General features: G+C 41.5%; 1 protein-coding gene across 5 annotated transcripts in view; it reads left to right on the top strand.

Annotated features, from left to right (window-relative positions):
- The window catches only part of Brwd1 (bromodomain and WD repeat domain containing 1), a 100,794-nt gene extending 86,844 nt beyond the window's left edge, over window positions 1-13,950 (top strand). For 2 of the 5 annotated variants that reach the window (XM_008826912.3, XM_029560530.1), the window contains exons 41-42: window positions 940-1,821; window positions 11,303-13,949. In XM_008826912.3, coding sequence (XP_008825134.2) covers window positions 940-1,821; window positions 11,303-11,613 — 1,193 coding nt within the window. In that variant the 3' untranslated portion in view covers window positions 11,614-13,949. Of the gene's footprint in view, window positions 1-939; window positions 5,295-11,302 lie in introns of those variants that run through there. The other 3 variants (XM_017796558.2, XM_029560531.1, XM_029560532.1) reach the window with 2 other exon arrangements.
- Window positions 13,951-13,977: the final 27 nt, after the last annotated feature.

Below are 13,977 nucleotides of genomic sequence, written 5' to 3'. Positions count from 1 at the left end.
TGAGACAGGGTCTCCCTGTAGCCCCAGCTGTCCTGGAACTCACTGTAGACCAAGCTGGCCTTGAATTCACAGAGACCCACCTGCCTCTGCCTCCCGAGTGCTGGGACTAAAGGTGTGCACCACCACAACCCAGCCAGTTTTCCTCCTCTTAAAACGTCTTTGTGCTGGCTGATTTTCTTGACCACATGCATTAGACTTTTCTCTTCATCTTTTATAGTCTCATGTTTATGCATCGCACTCACTGTGTCCACTTAAGACTTGTTCACCAAATGGGCAGTCTTGGCCTTAACTATTTCCATTAAAGTGTTTACTTCTATGGGTGCCAGGGACATTGTAGTAGAGATGGGCTCTGAATTTGGAGGCCAGCACATGTGACAGCCATGGTAGTGACATGAGAAGGACAAAGGGCAGGACTGGGCACATGGTATGATGGCAGCTAATGGACAGCTTCTGAACTGTTTGTACTAGGAAGTCTTCTGGTCTTCTACGAAGCTCCCACTGTTGTCTTTGTTGACATGTAGTAACTGGAGCACAGACAGAGTGGTGCAATAACTGCTGAATTAACAGTATTCTGGGAAATGTGATTTGATTCTGTAAAAAGCAGAAGGCAGATAATGCGGAGATTAAGATCAGTGTGAGTGACACTTTTTGGCCTTAGGAACAGCTTAGTTGGCACACATTAGTGCAGTGTTCTACTGAGGTGAGTCTGTATTCACATAAATGGAGAGTTTCAAGGTTGGAATCGGCAGATGTTGGGAGGTATCAAGGTTGAAAAAGTCACAGAGTATGAAGGAAGGACTGTCCGTTCAGCGTTCTCTGCCTCAGTTATGTTAGTGAGAGTTCTGCATTCAGGGTGTTTAAATGCTGAACACTTATACGTTATTCCTTTAGAAATAATTACTCTTATAAGAGATTAAAAGAATGCTCTTGAATTTTTAGATTCTACATCTCAAGAGAGCGGACAAAGCAGAAAGGCTTCCAGGAAGAGGGTGTGTCCCAGTGACTCAGAAAGTGGCTCACAGGGGGTTAAGTCATCACAGGACAGGATCACACAGAGCAGTTCAGGCATGGCTGCCAGGAAAGTCAAGCTCAGGAGCAATGCAGAAGATGTCAGTACAGAGAGTGTCTGCACACGAAGCAGAGGTGGAAGGAGAAAGCCCCTCCGCTCTTGTACCACAGCTAAGAAGATGCTGACTGAAGGTGGGAAGCACACAGACCATGAAATGCCAAATGATGAGCCTGCCGGTGAAGGTCAGCTTCTTGGGCCCGAGTCACAAGGCATTAGTCAGCCTGCAGACGGAGACTCAGGTTCTGAGGGCGTGTCCCATTTAGGGCACAAGGACAGCCGCATCAGTAGTCACAGCGTAAATGCACTTTCTAAAACCAGGAGCTCCTCTGTTGGGTCTTCACAAGAAGATTCCAAAAGCCATGGTTTAGGGAGTGAGATTAGTAGCTTTTCTTCTGAGTCAATTTTGGCACAAAATGCTACGGTTGAGAATAGCTTTGAAGAGGAATTGAATTACGGACTGCGTAGGTGGAATGGCAGAAGGCTCAGGACATATGGAAAAGCTCCTTTCAGTAAGACGACACAGGTGATTCCTGATCTCCAGACGGCAGAGGTGGAAGTTAAAAGGAAAAGACTGCATCCTGAGTTGGAAAATGTGAAAATGCCTGAGACCAGTGGGGGTTCAAGGTGTGGACCTGACACCAGTCCCAAATCCTCAGACTTGGGGTCAGTAACTGAGTCAGATGTTGACTGTTCTGATAACACAAAAATCAAGAGGAGGAAAACCAAAGGAAAAGCGAAAGTAGTTAGAAAAGGTAAAACTTTTACAACTAACATATCTAAAACGGTGAGGCATCAAAGACAAAGTAAGCGTCCTAGGTTGGATGTGTGCGATGACGACTGGGAGGACTTGGACTATGCAAAATCTAAGAGAGTTGTTCGGCGCTCAAAAATCAAAACGAGAAATCAGGGTAGAAGGACTGTGAGGTACCATGATGGGGACGAAGAGCGCGGCATAGAGAGTGTGTTAGAGCTTAGTGACCGTACCTCGTGACCCCAAGGGAGCCAGTGTGTCTGAATAGCAGGTGGACTGCGGTTCATCAGAAGGCTGGCTGATAAAATTATTTTTTCGTCTTATAAATTCAGGGAATAGATTTATATTTTTCTATGAAAAGTTATGAATGTGAGTAAATCATGACTGTTATTTTTATTTGCACTTGCTGGTTTTTGAAGCAGCATTCAGCACAGGTGCCAAAATATGCTTCATTTTGGGGGCAGATCTACTTTGACAGTATTTAACAACACATAGCAAGCTTGAGACTCAAACACTAGGAATCTTGGTTACCCAAACCAATGAGCATTACTTTTATAGTAGCAAGTTGTTTCTTCAGTTTGTCCAGAGGTCGTGGTTCCTAAACCTTCTTGTAGAGAAGAGTAATTCACATGACCTGTGTTTACAAACTATTCATAAATATTATGTGCATTCTGACATGGTAATCATGGGAAGTCAACCATGATTAGTAGGCAAGGTACCTACCACTTTTTTTTAAATCCCTTTCCCTGGAGACTTGAGTGGAATACATTATGCCATGTTTGGTCATTTTTATTGGTTTTTTTTTTTTTTTTTTTTTTTTTTTCAGATTCTGTTGGGTCTTATTCTTTTAAGGAAAACCTGATCACTTTTATTTTATAAACTTGAATATATAAAGTGCTGGTAAATTATTTTCAGTGTTTTGAGTGCATATTTTAAAAACTCTAAGTCGAGTGTATAGTCCTAGTATTTTCATTGAGATTGCACAGCAACAAAATGTTATATAGTCTGCCCTTTGCCCAAGATCTACTTTTCATGAGGATTTACCAAATCTTGCTCATCCATAATCTTACTCTGAAGTAGAGAAGTGTGCCTTAGATTTAGGGAAGTGTTTAGTAGCGTGTACAGGGCTAAAAGAGTATTTAAATTACCTCTAGATAGCCTTCTGTATTAAAATGAGAGCTGAGTTGTTCTAGGACTGCAGTAGCAATCTTACCTATATAGGAAGACAGTTCAGTGTCACACTCCATCTCTCTGAGCTTACTGCTGCCAGGTGCAATCCTAAGCATCCTCTGCTGGGACAGCTTAGTGTACTTTACTAGTTATGTCTAACAGAAGAAACCGTTGTGTACGATGGGAAAATGATTTCAAAATCCATTTGAAGTGGAATGCATGTCACCCCAGGTACCATATTGCACTTGTTTTCGAGCCAGAAACCTTTCCTTGACGATTTTATTTTATGCCAAACTGTGTAGCTGGATGTTCCCAGCATCTTATCCCTGAAATGGTTTACATGATAAAAGGGTGTGTTGCAGGCTTCACACTTTTGAGTTCCTTTTGGCCTTAGCTGTATTTGGTTTCAGACACAAGCAGCCCTTTTCTGCTGTTTCCTTGAGGTGGCAGATGAAGAAAAGCATCTGACTCATAATGTTAGCGTTCCTGAGTTTTCTGCCTTGTTTTTAAAGAGCCGCCTGTGTCATTTGCCATGCATGATAGGAGTGCTCTATCTTTCTGTTCTAATGCAGGGGTAGGATGATTGTGGACAGTCCCAGCTGTGGTTTGTGGGGCACCTATGTTGTTTGGTTTGAAGAACTCTCACCACACAGTGGAAGTTACGGTAGTCTTACTTGGAGCTCTTGATAAATGTGTGGTAGACAGATTGGCTCAGGACAGTTGTCTTTGACTACTGATCTGAAGTTCATCAGATACCTGTTAAGTTTCTGATTTTCAGAATTGGTGATAGTTGTCAGGCTATTTATTTCAATCCTTTCAGGGTTATAGCTCCATGTTTTCCATTGTCTGCAAAAAGGTACCAAAAATCCATAAATTCATACAAAGCATACTCATAAGTACATAAATTCTTTTAGTAAGGTACTATTTTGACAATTTGGATTTCATCGGTAGAACTATTCTCATTTTTGGACTGAAGTAACTAGTCATCAATTGACTAGAAGTTATTTTTTGTTCAAAATGGTTTTAGACCCTTGTGTAGAAGCAGGATTTTGGTTTATCAGGTTAGGTTTCTTCAGAAAAGAGCAAGAATGGGCCTGGTCACCTTAGCAGTGTGATTGACAATGGTGGTTTCTCAATTTGTGAAGTAAAACTAAGGGCTTATAAGAAAGTTTTTTTGTGTGTGTTTTGTTTTTTTCTTATGGTGCTATTTCTAACATTAACTTTGAACATATGACATACTCCCTAAGTACCTTTAAGGATAATTAATAGTTAAAATGTTTACATTGAGCACTAGGTGTTTTGACTTTTTTTCTATTTTATGCGAAATGCGCAGGGATTTAATGCACAGATGTACTTTAATGTTTAGGATCAGTTGGTAGGATCAGTCAGGGTTTTTTTTTTTGTTTGTAACTTTTTTTTTTTAAGAAAAAGTAAATGTGAACTGGTCCAGAAATAAGTGCTGCAGCTTCCCATTGCACTTGACGTATGAAAACGTGACTCCATGGCCCCTCTAGTTTTGTATGTCCAAAGTTCTATGATTTTATTCCTTTATTTTTTTTAAAGGTTATGCAATGTTCAGGTTTGATTTTTTTCCCTTCTTTTGAAAGATTAATATTACCAAGCATATTAAGAAAAAAAACTCAAACATTTAAAATGAATTTTTTCCTATATCTTATTTTCAAAAGGTGTGTTGACATTGTGTAGTAATTTATGAATAAAAAGAAAATTTATCCCATGTTCAGGTAATTCCTAGGGTGGTCTTTTTTTATTTTTTTGGAGTAGAAACCTTCCAACCAAACCCTCTGTTGTTAGTAGAGCCCTTGGGAAGAGAGATAAGGCAGTCAGGGCCAACTTGTAAGTTACAGCCCAGAGGTTTCTTCTGCAGGCCAGTTACCAAGAGAGGAGAGGAAGTTGGTTCTGAGTGAGACATGTTTGCTAAAAAGGCACTTCGTGAACTGGAAGTACAAATGCAAAAGGAGGTTATAAAATGGGTCCATAAAATACCACCGGCGGGGATCACTGTCCCTAGGTTAAGATGTGTTCCTGTGTGCTTGCACTTGTGGGCAAGGTTTTAGGTACAGTCCTTAGTTAAGAAGGCACTGCACACACGACACTCAGTCCCTCTTCTGGGCCTCTTATTTTTTTAAACTCATTGTGCTGTATTAAAAACTAAATCGGATCTTAATCTTCTGTCAGTACAACTTGAATTTAATTGTGTCAATTGAAGCAAAACCTAAGAGGATTGTAAATCAGAAGAATGCAAAAACCATTAAAGATGCCCGTGGTGTTTTGTTTTCCTCTCCACTCCATTGTTGATTCTTCTGGTAACTTGAAATGGTCTTCGTTTTCTCATTTTATGGTTCAAATAATCAGCTCCCTTCTTTTAACATGAAGTCAAGGTATTTACCAGGTATCTTAGAATTGTCATCAAATGCTTGTTTTCTCATATTGCAGAAATTAAGATTTCAGTGACTCTAGTATGGTGGAGTGCAACAAATGATTGTAGAGCTTCTCTTGTCAGTTACAGAGTTGTACTCTTGCAGAGAGCAGAACCTCCTTTGCAACATAGCAGTTACAGTCAAACATGTCTCTCATCCTAATATTTGAGAATATATGGACGAAATGAACTTTGCAATGCAAGAGAGAAAATGGAACTGTGTAGAAAATATTTAGAATCCATTTAGATTAGCGAATGTTAACCCTGCATGTAGCTCACATTGTTAATTAATGGAAGGACTGAAGAGTAAAAAATACAATGCTGGGGCCGTACTGTCTTCAAGAAGTTTTTGAAGCTCTTAGATGTGTTGTCTAAGGACACCTGGGAATTCTCAAAATTCAAAAGATTCTTTTTTTTTTTTTTAAAAACAGTCTCTTGCATAATCTGCCAGGCTGATTTCTAGTACATTGTCATTGTCATAATGGTAGACAAATATTGCCTTAATTGGCATTTCCTTGAGGCTTGTCTTTCTGGATTTGATGGTGAGAATCCTAACGTTTGGATTCTAAAAAGCCACAGCTTCTATCTTAGCATGTCAGTAACCAAAGACGATCTTCCAGTGTGGAAGATGGAGAGCCTCACCGAGTTTCATTACCAGTGCTTTAGTGTACTTGCTGTTACACTTTAAAGGTAAGTTTATTAAAGCCTTTTTTTTTTTTTTTTGTGAGAGGGTCTCAAAGAATATGTAGCACTTGCTGGCCTGATACTCAGAGAAATACATCTGCTTCTCTGTCCCTTAAACTTTTAAAGGCGTGTAGCACTACACACCGTTTATTTAAAGCCTTGAAATTGGAATTTGGACTGGCAAAGAGGAGGGAATCTAGCTGTCCTAATTGGAAGAGGGTCAGCTGCAGACTGCATGGACTTGGCAGGCCTACCTCTATCCCTTAGTTCCACTGGGTGAATGATTTACAGATAGACCTATTTTGATCAGTGTTTTGTTTTTTTTTTCTGTCTTTTTGAGACAGGGTCTCCCTGTAGCTCCAGCTGTCCTGGAACTTACTATGTAGACTAGGCTGGCCTTGAATTCAAAGAGATCTGCCTGCCTCTGCCTCCCAAGTGCTGGGATTAAAGGCGTGCACCACCATGCCTGGCTTGATCAGTGTTTTAAAAGTGAAAAGAATCTTGAATTTTGAATGTACTGAATTAAAATTTCGCTAAGTAGGGTAAAGATTTTCCAGTGTGATGGATGCACCCCATGGCTTGGCTCATGGTAGTATAAGTGAGCTTTTTACCATTCTAAAGTATGTCATTGATTCAGAAGCCAGTGTAGTCAGTGAGTGACTAAACTAAGGGATGCTTTCCCATAGCTCAGACCTTTTGTCTGAGTGATTTCCCCTGCCTCTGCATTGCTGAATTTCTGCAGCAGAAATGTGGCCTGAAAGGTTGTGTGAGCCTGGGAGCTGAAGTGAGTTAAGAGCCGTGCTTGAATCGGTCCTGCTCATTTTTAGTTAGTGAGAATCCTGTTTACATCTTACTTGATCCTGCCTCCTACATTTAGTCTGTAATGATGAAGAATTTCTTCTGAAAAGGTCATTAAGCAGTTTAGTCTAAAAACAAACTCTAAATTCATATTTGATAGTTTTAACCAGATTTTTATAAGCTTCCACTAACTGCCAGGCGTGGTGGCCCCTTTAGTCCCAGGAAGGCAGAGGCAGGCAGATCTCTGTGAGTTCCAGGCCAGCTTGGCTATAGGGAGACCCTGTCTCAAAAAGACTAAAAAAAAAAAAAAAAAAAAATTCCACTAACCACAAACTTTATCATAATAATGATGACTTTTACCATTGAATGGTATTCAGGAAATGAGAGACAGCTGTATAGCAGCGATGAGGTTAGGTTGTAGTTCCAGAAAAAAACACTTGAGTTGTATGTTGTAGGTCACTGAGGAAATTGAATGGGATAGTAACTAAAGTGGTGAGTGCGAATTCAAGTTCACAAGCTATTTCAAACAATCTTGTCCTGCTGCACACTGTAGAGGCGGAGACTGTATCTTAACCAGCGTTTCCCCACAAAACCACCCTGCAAACCTAAGCGGTTGATTTAAGGGCTCCTTTGGAAGCTTCTGCTTTGGAGGGCTGAGGATGACTGGTAAATGTCCCTTGCTTTTGGAGTGTTGGGGGAGATTCCCTACTTGTCAGCAGGGTATGCAGACAAGAAGGGTAGTCTCCAGAGGTTGAGAGGCTTGAGAGAGGCAGAGGTGTACAATCGAGAGTTCTTACTGTGTGGAGTCAGTGTCTCAGCAAGGCTACCAGTAATGCCAGCAAAAAAGGGTACACAAGATAGGGTAACTTTTGAGTTGGACATCATTTTTATTTCCTTATCAAATATGTGTTTGAATGATTTGGGGCTGGATGACTCAGGGGTTAAGAACACTGGCTGTTCTTGCAGAAGACCTGAGTTCCAATCCCAGCACCCTCATGGTGGCTCATAACTGTTCCTAAGTCCAGTTTCAAGGGAATCCGATGCCCTTTTCTGTCCTCCGCAGGCATTGAACGACACGACATGCAGGGAATACATGCATACACATAAAATAAAAATAATATATTTCAAGGGGCTGGAGAGATGGCTCAGAACACGAACATTGGTGCATATATATACTAGCAGACAAAACACTCTAAAAATACATTAAAAAATGGTAACAGTTTTAAATGTTTCTATAATAATGGTATTATGCTTTGTTTGTATTTTTTGAAGTTTTTTTGAGACAGTCGCACTATGTATCCCTAGCTGACCTGAAACTCTCCAGACCAAGCTCATAGAGATCTGCCTGCCTTTGCCTCCTGGGTGCTGGGATTAAAGGCGTGTACCACCACACCCAGCTGTTAAGGCCTACTTTGGACTTAGGGAAGGAATATTTTAATTTGAAACATATTTGGAATAGAAGTAATCCTTAAGATGAAGAAACTAGAGGCATGTCCACATCCAGAGCTAATTACCATATACCCTCTTGGTGGGCACAGGTCTTTGCCCTAGAAAATGGTCATCCAGGCAAAAGCATAAGAAATGTGAAGTTAGCACTACTGAGGTGTTTTTGACGTCAAAGTAGGGCAAAGTTTTCAGGAAACAGCAGTGCCTCAAGCACTCTGAGATGGCCTCTGCTCATGACTGATACAAGGCCACTGGGGACAGTAGGACTCAGGAATTCCACTGACTTGCATCAAGTACCATCGTCCCAGATGCTTAGGGCTTGTACCTTAACATTCAACTTCCAATTCCATGTTTCCTCCGTTTTGCTTTTTAAAAATATGTCCACAGTGTATATGTGGGCATGCATGCCATGGCACACATGGAGGCCAGAGGATAGCTTTGCGGGGACATTCTCCTTCCACGTATTTACGTGGGTTCTGAATGGACCTCAGGTAGCCAGACTTGTACAAAAGTGTCTTTACTTGCTGAGTCATCTCGCCGACCCTGTTCTGTATTTCTAAAAACTAGTTCTCAGTAATAAAATGAACACTGACTCACAGCACACACTTTGGAAGAGTATTCCATACAGCCACTCATTTGTCATCATGGCACATCTTGTTATTCATGAAGTTGCCATTTTTGTCATCTTGGCTCTTAGAGTTTCATCGTTCTGGACTTGTATATAGTATGATTCTCAAATTCTCCCTACTTGGGCACAACTACTTGAAGTTCAGATTTCCTTCAATAGATGTTTTAAAAAAATAGTTTCAGGTCCCCCCCCCGCCCCCACCTTTCTGCAGAATACTAGTTTTTCCCTCTTTTTTTTTTCTTTTTGAGAACGGATTTCCCTGTAGCCCTAGCTGGCCTGGAACTCACTATGTAGACCAGACTGGCTTCATTTCACAGAGATTTATGTGCCTGTCTTTGCCTCCTGAGTGCTGGGACTAAAGGTGTGTGACAGAACATCTGGTTTCCCTCCTTTTTGGATTGGAAATAAACATTTACTAAAATGTCTTTAGAGTTTGTATATCCCAGGCCAGGTTCACTACTGTCAGTATAGATGCTTCCCTCACACCTCAGAATTAACTGCAACTTATTTTGTTAGGAAAAATTAGTTGTGAAAGGGTTTGATCTATACATTATTGCAAATGAACCAGTTGTCTTAAATTTGTAACATGCTAATGGATGAAATTAGGTGGTATTAGTCCTTTACAGAGGGTACACATTTCACCTTAATTTTGCTATATGGCTTAAAGCTTTTCACTTCTGTAGCATATATCCTAGTGTTTGCCCAACAAAGATGTAATGTTTAAAGATTTAGTTCTGATAGAGGGCTGAACATTGGAGAACAGTTTATAATTTTTAAATTCCTAAGAAAATGAAGGTAAAAACACCACTTTAAGGCACTTGTTACAAAGCCCAACTAAGGAAGAAGCGTGCTTCGTGGGAATGTCAGGAATCGGCTTAGCCTGTTCACATGGCATTGCAGTGCTTGGTAGCCTAGGATGAACAAAGCAGGGTGTCAGATAAAGTTTCAATACAATTGCCTGAAAGAAACTTCATGACATAATTGATAGAGGGGGGAGTATGTTCAAATTTGCCTTGAGTGAAGTATCTGCTATTTTAGAACTTGAGGATATAAGGGAAAGAAAAGCTTTGAGGTCTGTCATAGGTAGAATCTGAAGGCAAAGGACTTTTCCTCATTCAGCTGCATGAACAAGCTTCACAGAGAGCAGTTTTTACCTGTACTCTTAGGCCCTTGAATCAGGTTGGTGACATGTACAAGCAGTGCAGCCCAACTTACTGGATAGCACCTGACCAAAAAGCCCATGTTTCCTAGGCTATCGGAACAAAAGACTATTACCAAGTGTGGATTCAAAATAATTAGGTCTTACTATAGTGATTTATAGTTGGTCCTTATTGACTGCTGTAATCACATTTCCATCTAGTCTGTTGTATACCTTTTAGGTAGACGGACAGGCTAGTTAACAAGCCCTTAGGTTCAAGCTAATACCAGATGCATCAAAGAAGGGTCATGACACAAGCAATTTGAAGTATCTGGCTTTGAGATATTCACAGAAATTAAGATTGGAGCTTCTGTTTGGTAAACTTCAGGCAGTGACTGTTGGCACACCACATGCTCTACTGCTACCTTTGAACACTTACCCAGGTCTGTGTGAGGGACCTGCCTCACTTTGTGTCCTTCAGATCTGACACCACTTCACTGCCTTCAGCTCATTTAAAACATTCCGTAAAGCTTTTCTTGACCCCTTAGGGAACAGGCCCCTCTGCGGTGAGTTCTTGAGGCAGCCGCTCATATGTGGGTGTAAGGATTTTTAGATTTTTATTATAATCCTATGCACCCACTATAACGAAGCTCAAAACAGTTTGAATAAAGTTTAGTCATTCCGGTTATAAAAAATATTTTCTAGTATTTGGGGAAAAAGTGTAAGAGTAAAGGCCACACAGAAGTTAAGTCACCCAGTCCTCAGCTCAATACTGAGCAAAGGAAATGCTGGTTTGGAAGTAAGACTTGAGGGTCTGGATGGCACACCAACTCTGTCGTCATTCTGTCAAGGCACTGTCTCATTGTCAGGTTGTAGGAACATTATTTTAGATACTAAATATTTCAAAATAATTTGGAGGAAGATTAGAAATGACACTAAAACTGAAAGTTGAAAAAAATTGGATATCTAAAGTGTTTAGGTGAGTGCGTTTATGATGCAGAGGCATTTTTAACCTCATTCTTGTGTGACTGACACCTATCCTGGTAGGTGAGGAGACGGAAAGTTGTCACTGTCAAGCCAGCCTTTGAGATGCATAAAATTTGTTTAGGACTGTCTTGAGTGTAAGTAGTAAAATCTTGAGTGACACGATTTTTGCATTTACATGAACTTTCATTTTTCAGAATCTGTTCGTAGAAACAGAGAACCCAATACAAAAAAGAGAACATGTATGCCTAATCAGAAGGATGCAGTGCAAATGCCTAGTGACACTCTGAAAGCAAAAACGGTACCCGAGAGAGTGCCCCGCAGATGCGCTACCGTTGCTGCAAATAAAATAAAGATAATGAGTAATCTAAAAGCAACAATATCAGGATCAGAGAAGGTCTGGATTAGGAAGAGTAGCAGAAAACTGCCCCATCGAAACGCTTCTGCTGCGGCTAAGAAAAAATTACTGACTGTTCACAAAGAGGACGATTACAGCCATACATTCTGAAAGTGAGAAAGAGCTAGAAGATGCTAGCGAAATGCTTTTAGGTGGTTCAGATCCTGGAGAGAAAAAGCCCAATAGTGACTCTCAATGTAGAACCGGTGGTACTTGAAGATGGGGGGAGCCTCGTGCAGACTGGCAGCTGCATTCCACACAACCCTGAGTTATCCCCCACTGGACCTTTTAAGGGATTTTCTAACAGCCACTACTCTAGGTCAGAGGTGGGAGAAAGGCTTCCAGTTAGGCCTGCATCAGCAGGGGTGTTACAGGAGGTAGAACTGGAGTGCGCAGCCAAGTGCAAGCAGTGGGGAAGAAGGGCCTCCTTTCTAAAAGCAGTCCCTGAGGGGCATCTCTTGCTGCTTTAGAGGAAGAAAATCGAGGTGTCTGGGATATTCAGGAAAAAATGAGAAAAATGGTCAAATGTACAACCCCAGAGATCAAACACACGGATTCGGGGAGGCCACGAGGGGTGCTAGTGACTTCTGAAGAGGAATGCTGGAAAGTCCATTACTGTCTTATTTTTGTTAGGGCACCGGACTCCATATGAATGATAACCACTTGGTATGAGTAATTTTAGGGAATCTATTTTTCTATGAAAGATGTGAATGTGGGTTTACACTTTGGTATCATGGAGCAGTGAAGATGAGGAGGCCAGACTTCTAAGAAGTTAGAAAAAATATCAAGATCCCAACAGTCCTGTCTTCAGATGATACTGTCAAATCCTACTCAGTTTACTGCATTTTAGAAGTTAGAACTTGAACACTGAGCAAGATAATTAAAAGTCTCATCAACTCGAGAGGCAGGAGGTTTGGCCTACTTGACTGTTGTGGAGCTTTACTTCACATTGTTCTACAGCTTAACAGTGGGCTTCAAGTAGTATTTGTTGAAATGAAGATCATTGATCTGTGAATGTACTGTCAAATCGTTTTAACATAGATGTTAATGAGAAAACTATCTTCAGCAGGTTTTTCTAATTAAAAATGGCTGTGCCTATTAGTCTATAATTTGCATGTGTAAATTTGAAAAAGTAAAACACACAAAACCTAGGGGTTGGTTTTTTTTTTCACTAACACTAATGCACATTTCTTGGTTACACAAATGGCCAAACTCGAGATTACATGAGAAACTGGTTTGTGGTTGCATGTCTGTTTAGAAAAAAAGAGGCTTTAAGTGTGAGTCACAACGTCGGAACCCACAGCGTGTGTCCCTTGCGCTTTGTATTTTACTTTGAAATAATGGTCTTCGGCAGTTTTGTTATTAGCACAGGTGAGAAAGGGAAGAACTCCTAATAAACTGTCGTTTTTAGGTGCATGGGGTTTGAGTTTTTGAACTTTAATGAAATGCTTAAACTTATTTCCAGCCCAAAATTTCACAAATTCCTTACTGAATACATCCTCAAGAAATACCGTGAAATGAAAACCTAAGTCTTAACGGCTGTTGTTTTGTTTTTTTTTTTTTTTTTTTTTAACATTTAGTGTGACCTTAGGTTTGAATTTATAATTTGCTGTAGGATGAATTTCTGTCACCATCGAGACTGTCTTTCTGGTTTAGTATTTAATTTGAACATTGCCTTTTTCAATTTATTGTGACTGCATGAAGCAAGCATTGCTTTTAACGTAACATTTTGTAAAACTGCCTTCTGGAATGTACGCGCAATTGAAATCCTGGCCAATGGAGCACCACTACTTAGTTTACAGTAATTTTTCAGATTTCTGGAAACGATTTCTAACTGAAAAATCAGATTGGCTGACTGGTAAAAGAACAGTTTGCTGAATACAGAATGGCATGCAGAAACGCACTTTGCTGCAGTTCACTGTGTGGGGATCTTGCCCGGGGCGGCAACCGCACCTGCCCCGCGCGGGGCTCCACCGGGGAGTGGTCCTCGGGCTCCTTCCGGAGCTTGTCTCCAGCAGGAGGCTAAACTGCCTAACGCCGCTTTCCCCAGTCGACCCCGGGCACCGTTCTCCACGTCTGGGGAGTGGCCAAGCCACTGGAGGATTCGCCAGGGGCCTGGGCGCGCCGTCCTCACTACAGACCCTGCGGCCGGCCCCTCTGCTTACCAGGTAGGTGTGCCTGGTACTCAGCCTGCGCTGAACCAGCACGGCGCAGGAAACCCGGTCGGTACTGGTACCAGGCCACGTTTCCAAACACCTTTTGCGATCCCCGGAGTGTTCTGGGAAGATGGCTTCGCCACTAGCCTTCCCCACGCGCCGGCCCGTTCGGACCAGTGAAGGAAGGCGCTGCGGGGCCCCTCTAGCTCGCAGTCCTCCAGCGTCTCTGTCTCCGCGGAAGCACGCTGGCCTTCCGTAGCCTCAGACCTCCAAGCATGGCCGGGCGCGAGGGGCGTGGCCTTCAGCCGGGAGACGTGAG

Source organism: Nannospalax galili, unplaced genomic scaffold, assembly GCF_000622305.1.
Source record: "Nannospalax galili isolate Female #2095 unplaced genomic scaffold, S.galili_v1.0 scaffold192, whole genome shotgun sequence".
Lineage (NCBI taxonomy): Eukaryota > Metazoa > Chordata > Mammalia > Rodentia > Spalacidae > Nannospalax > Nannospalax galili.
Note: the sequence above shows the minus strand (reverse complement) of the source record. Positions and strands in the feature narration are given on the sequence as shown.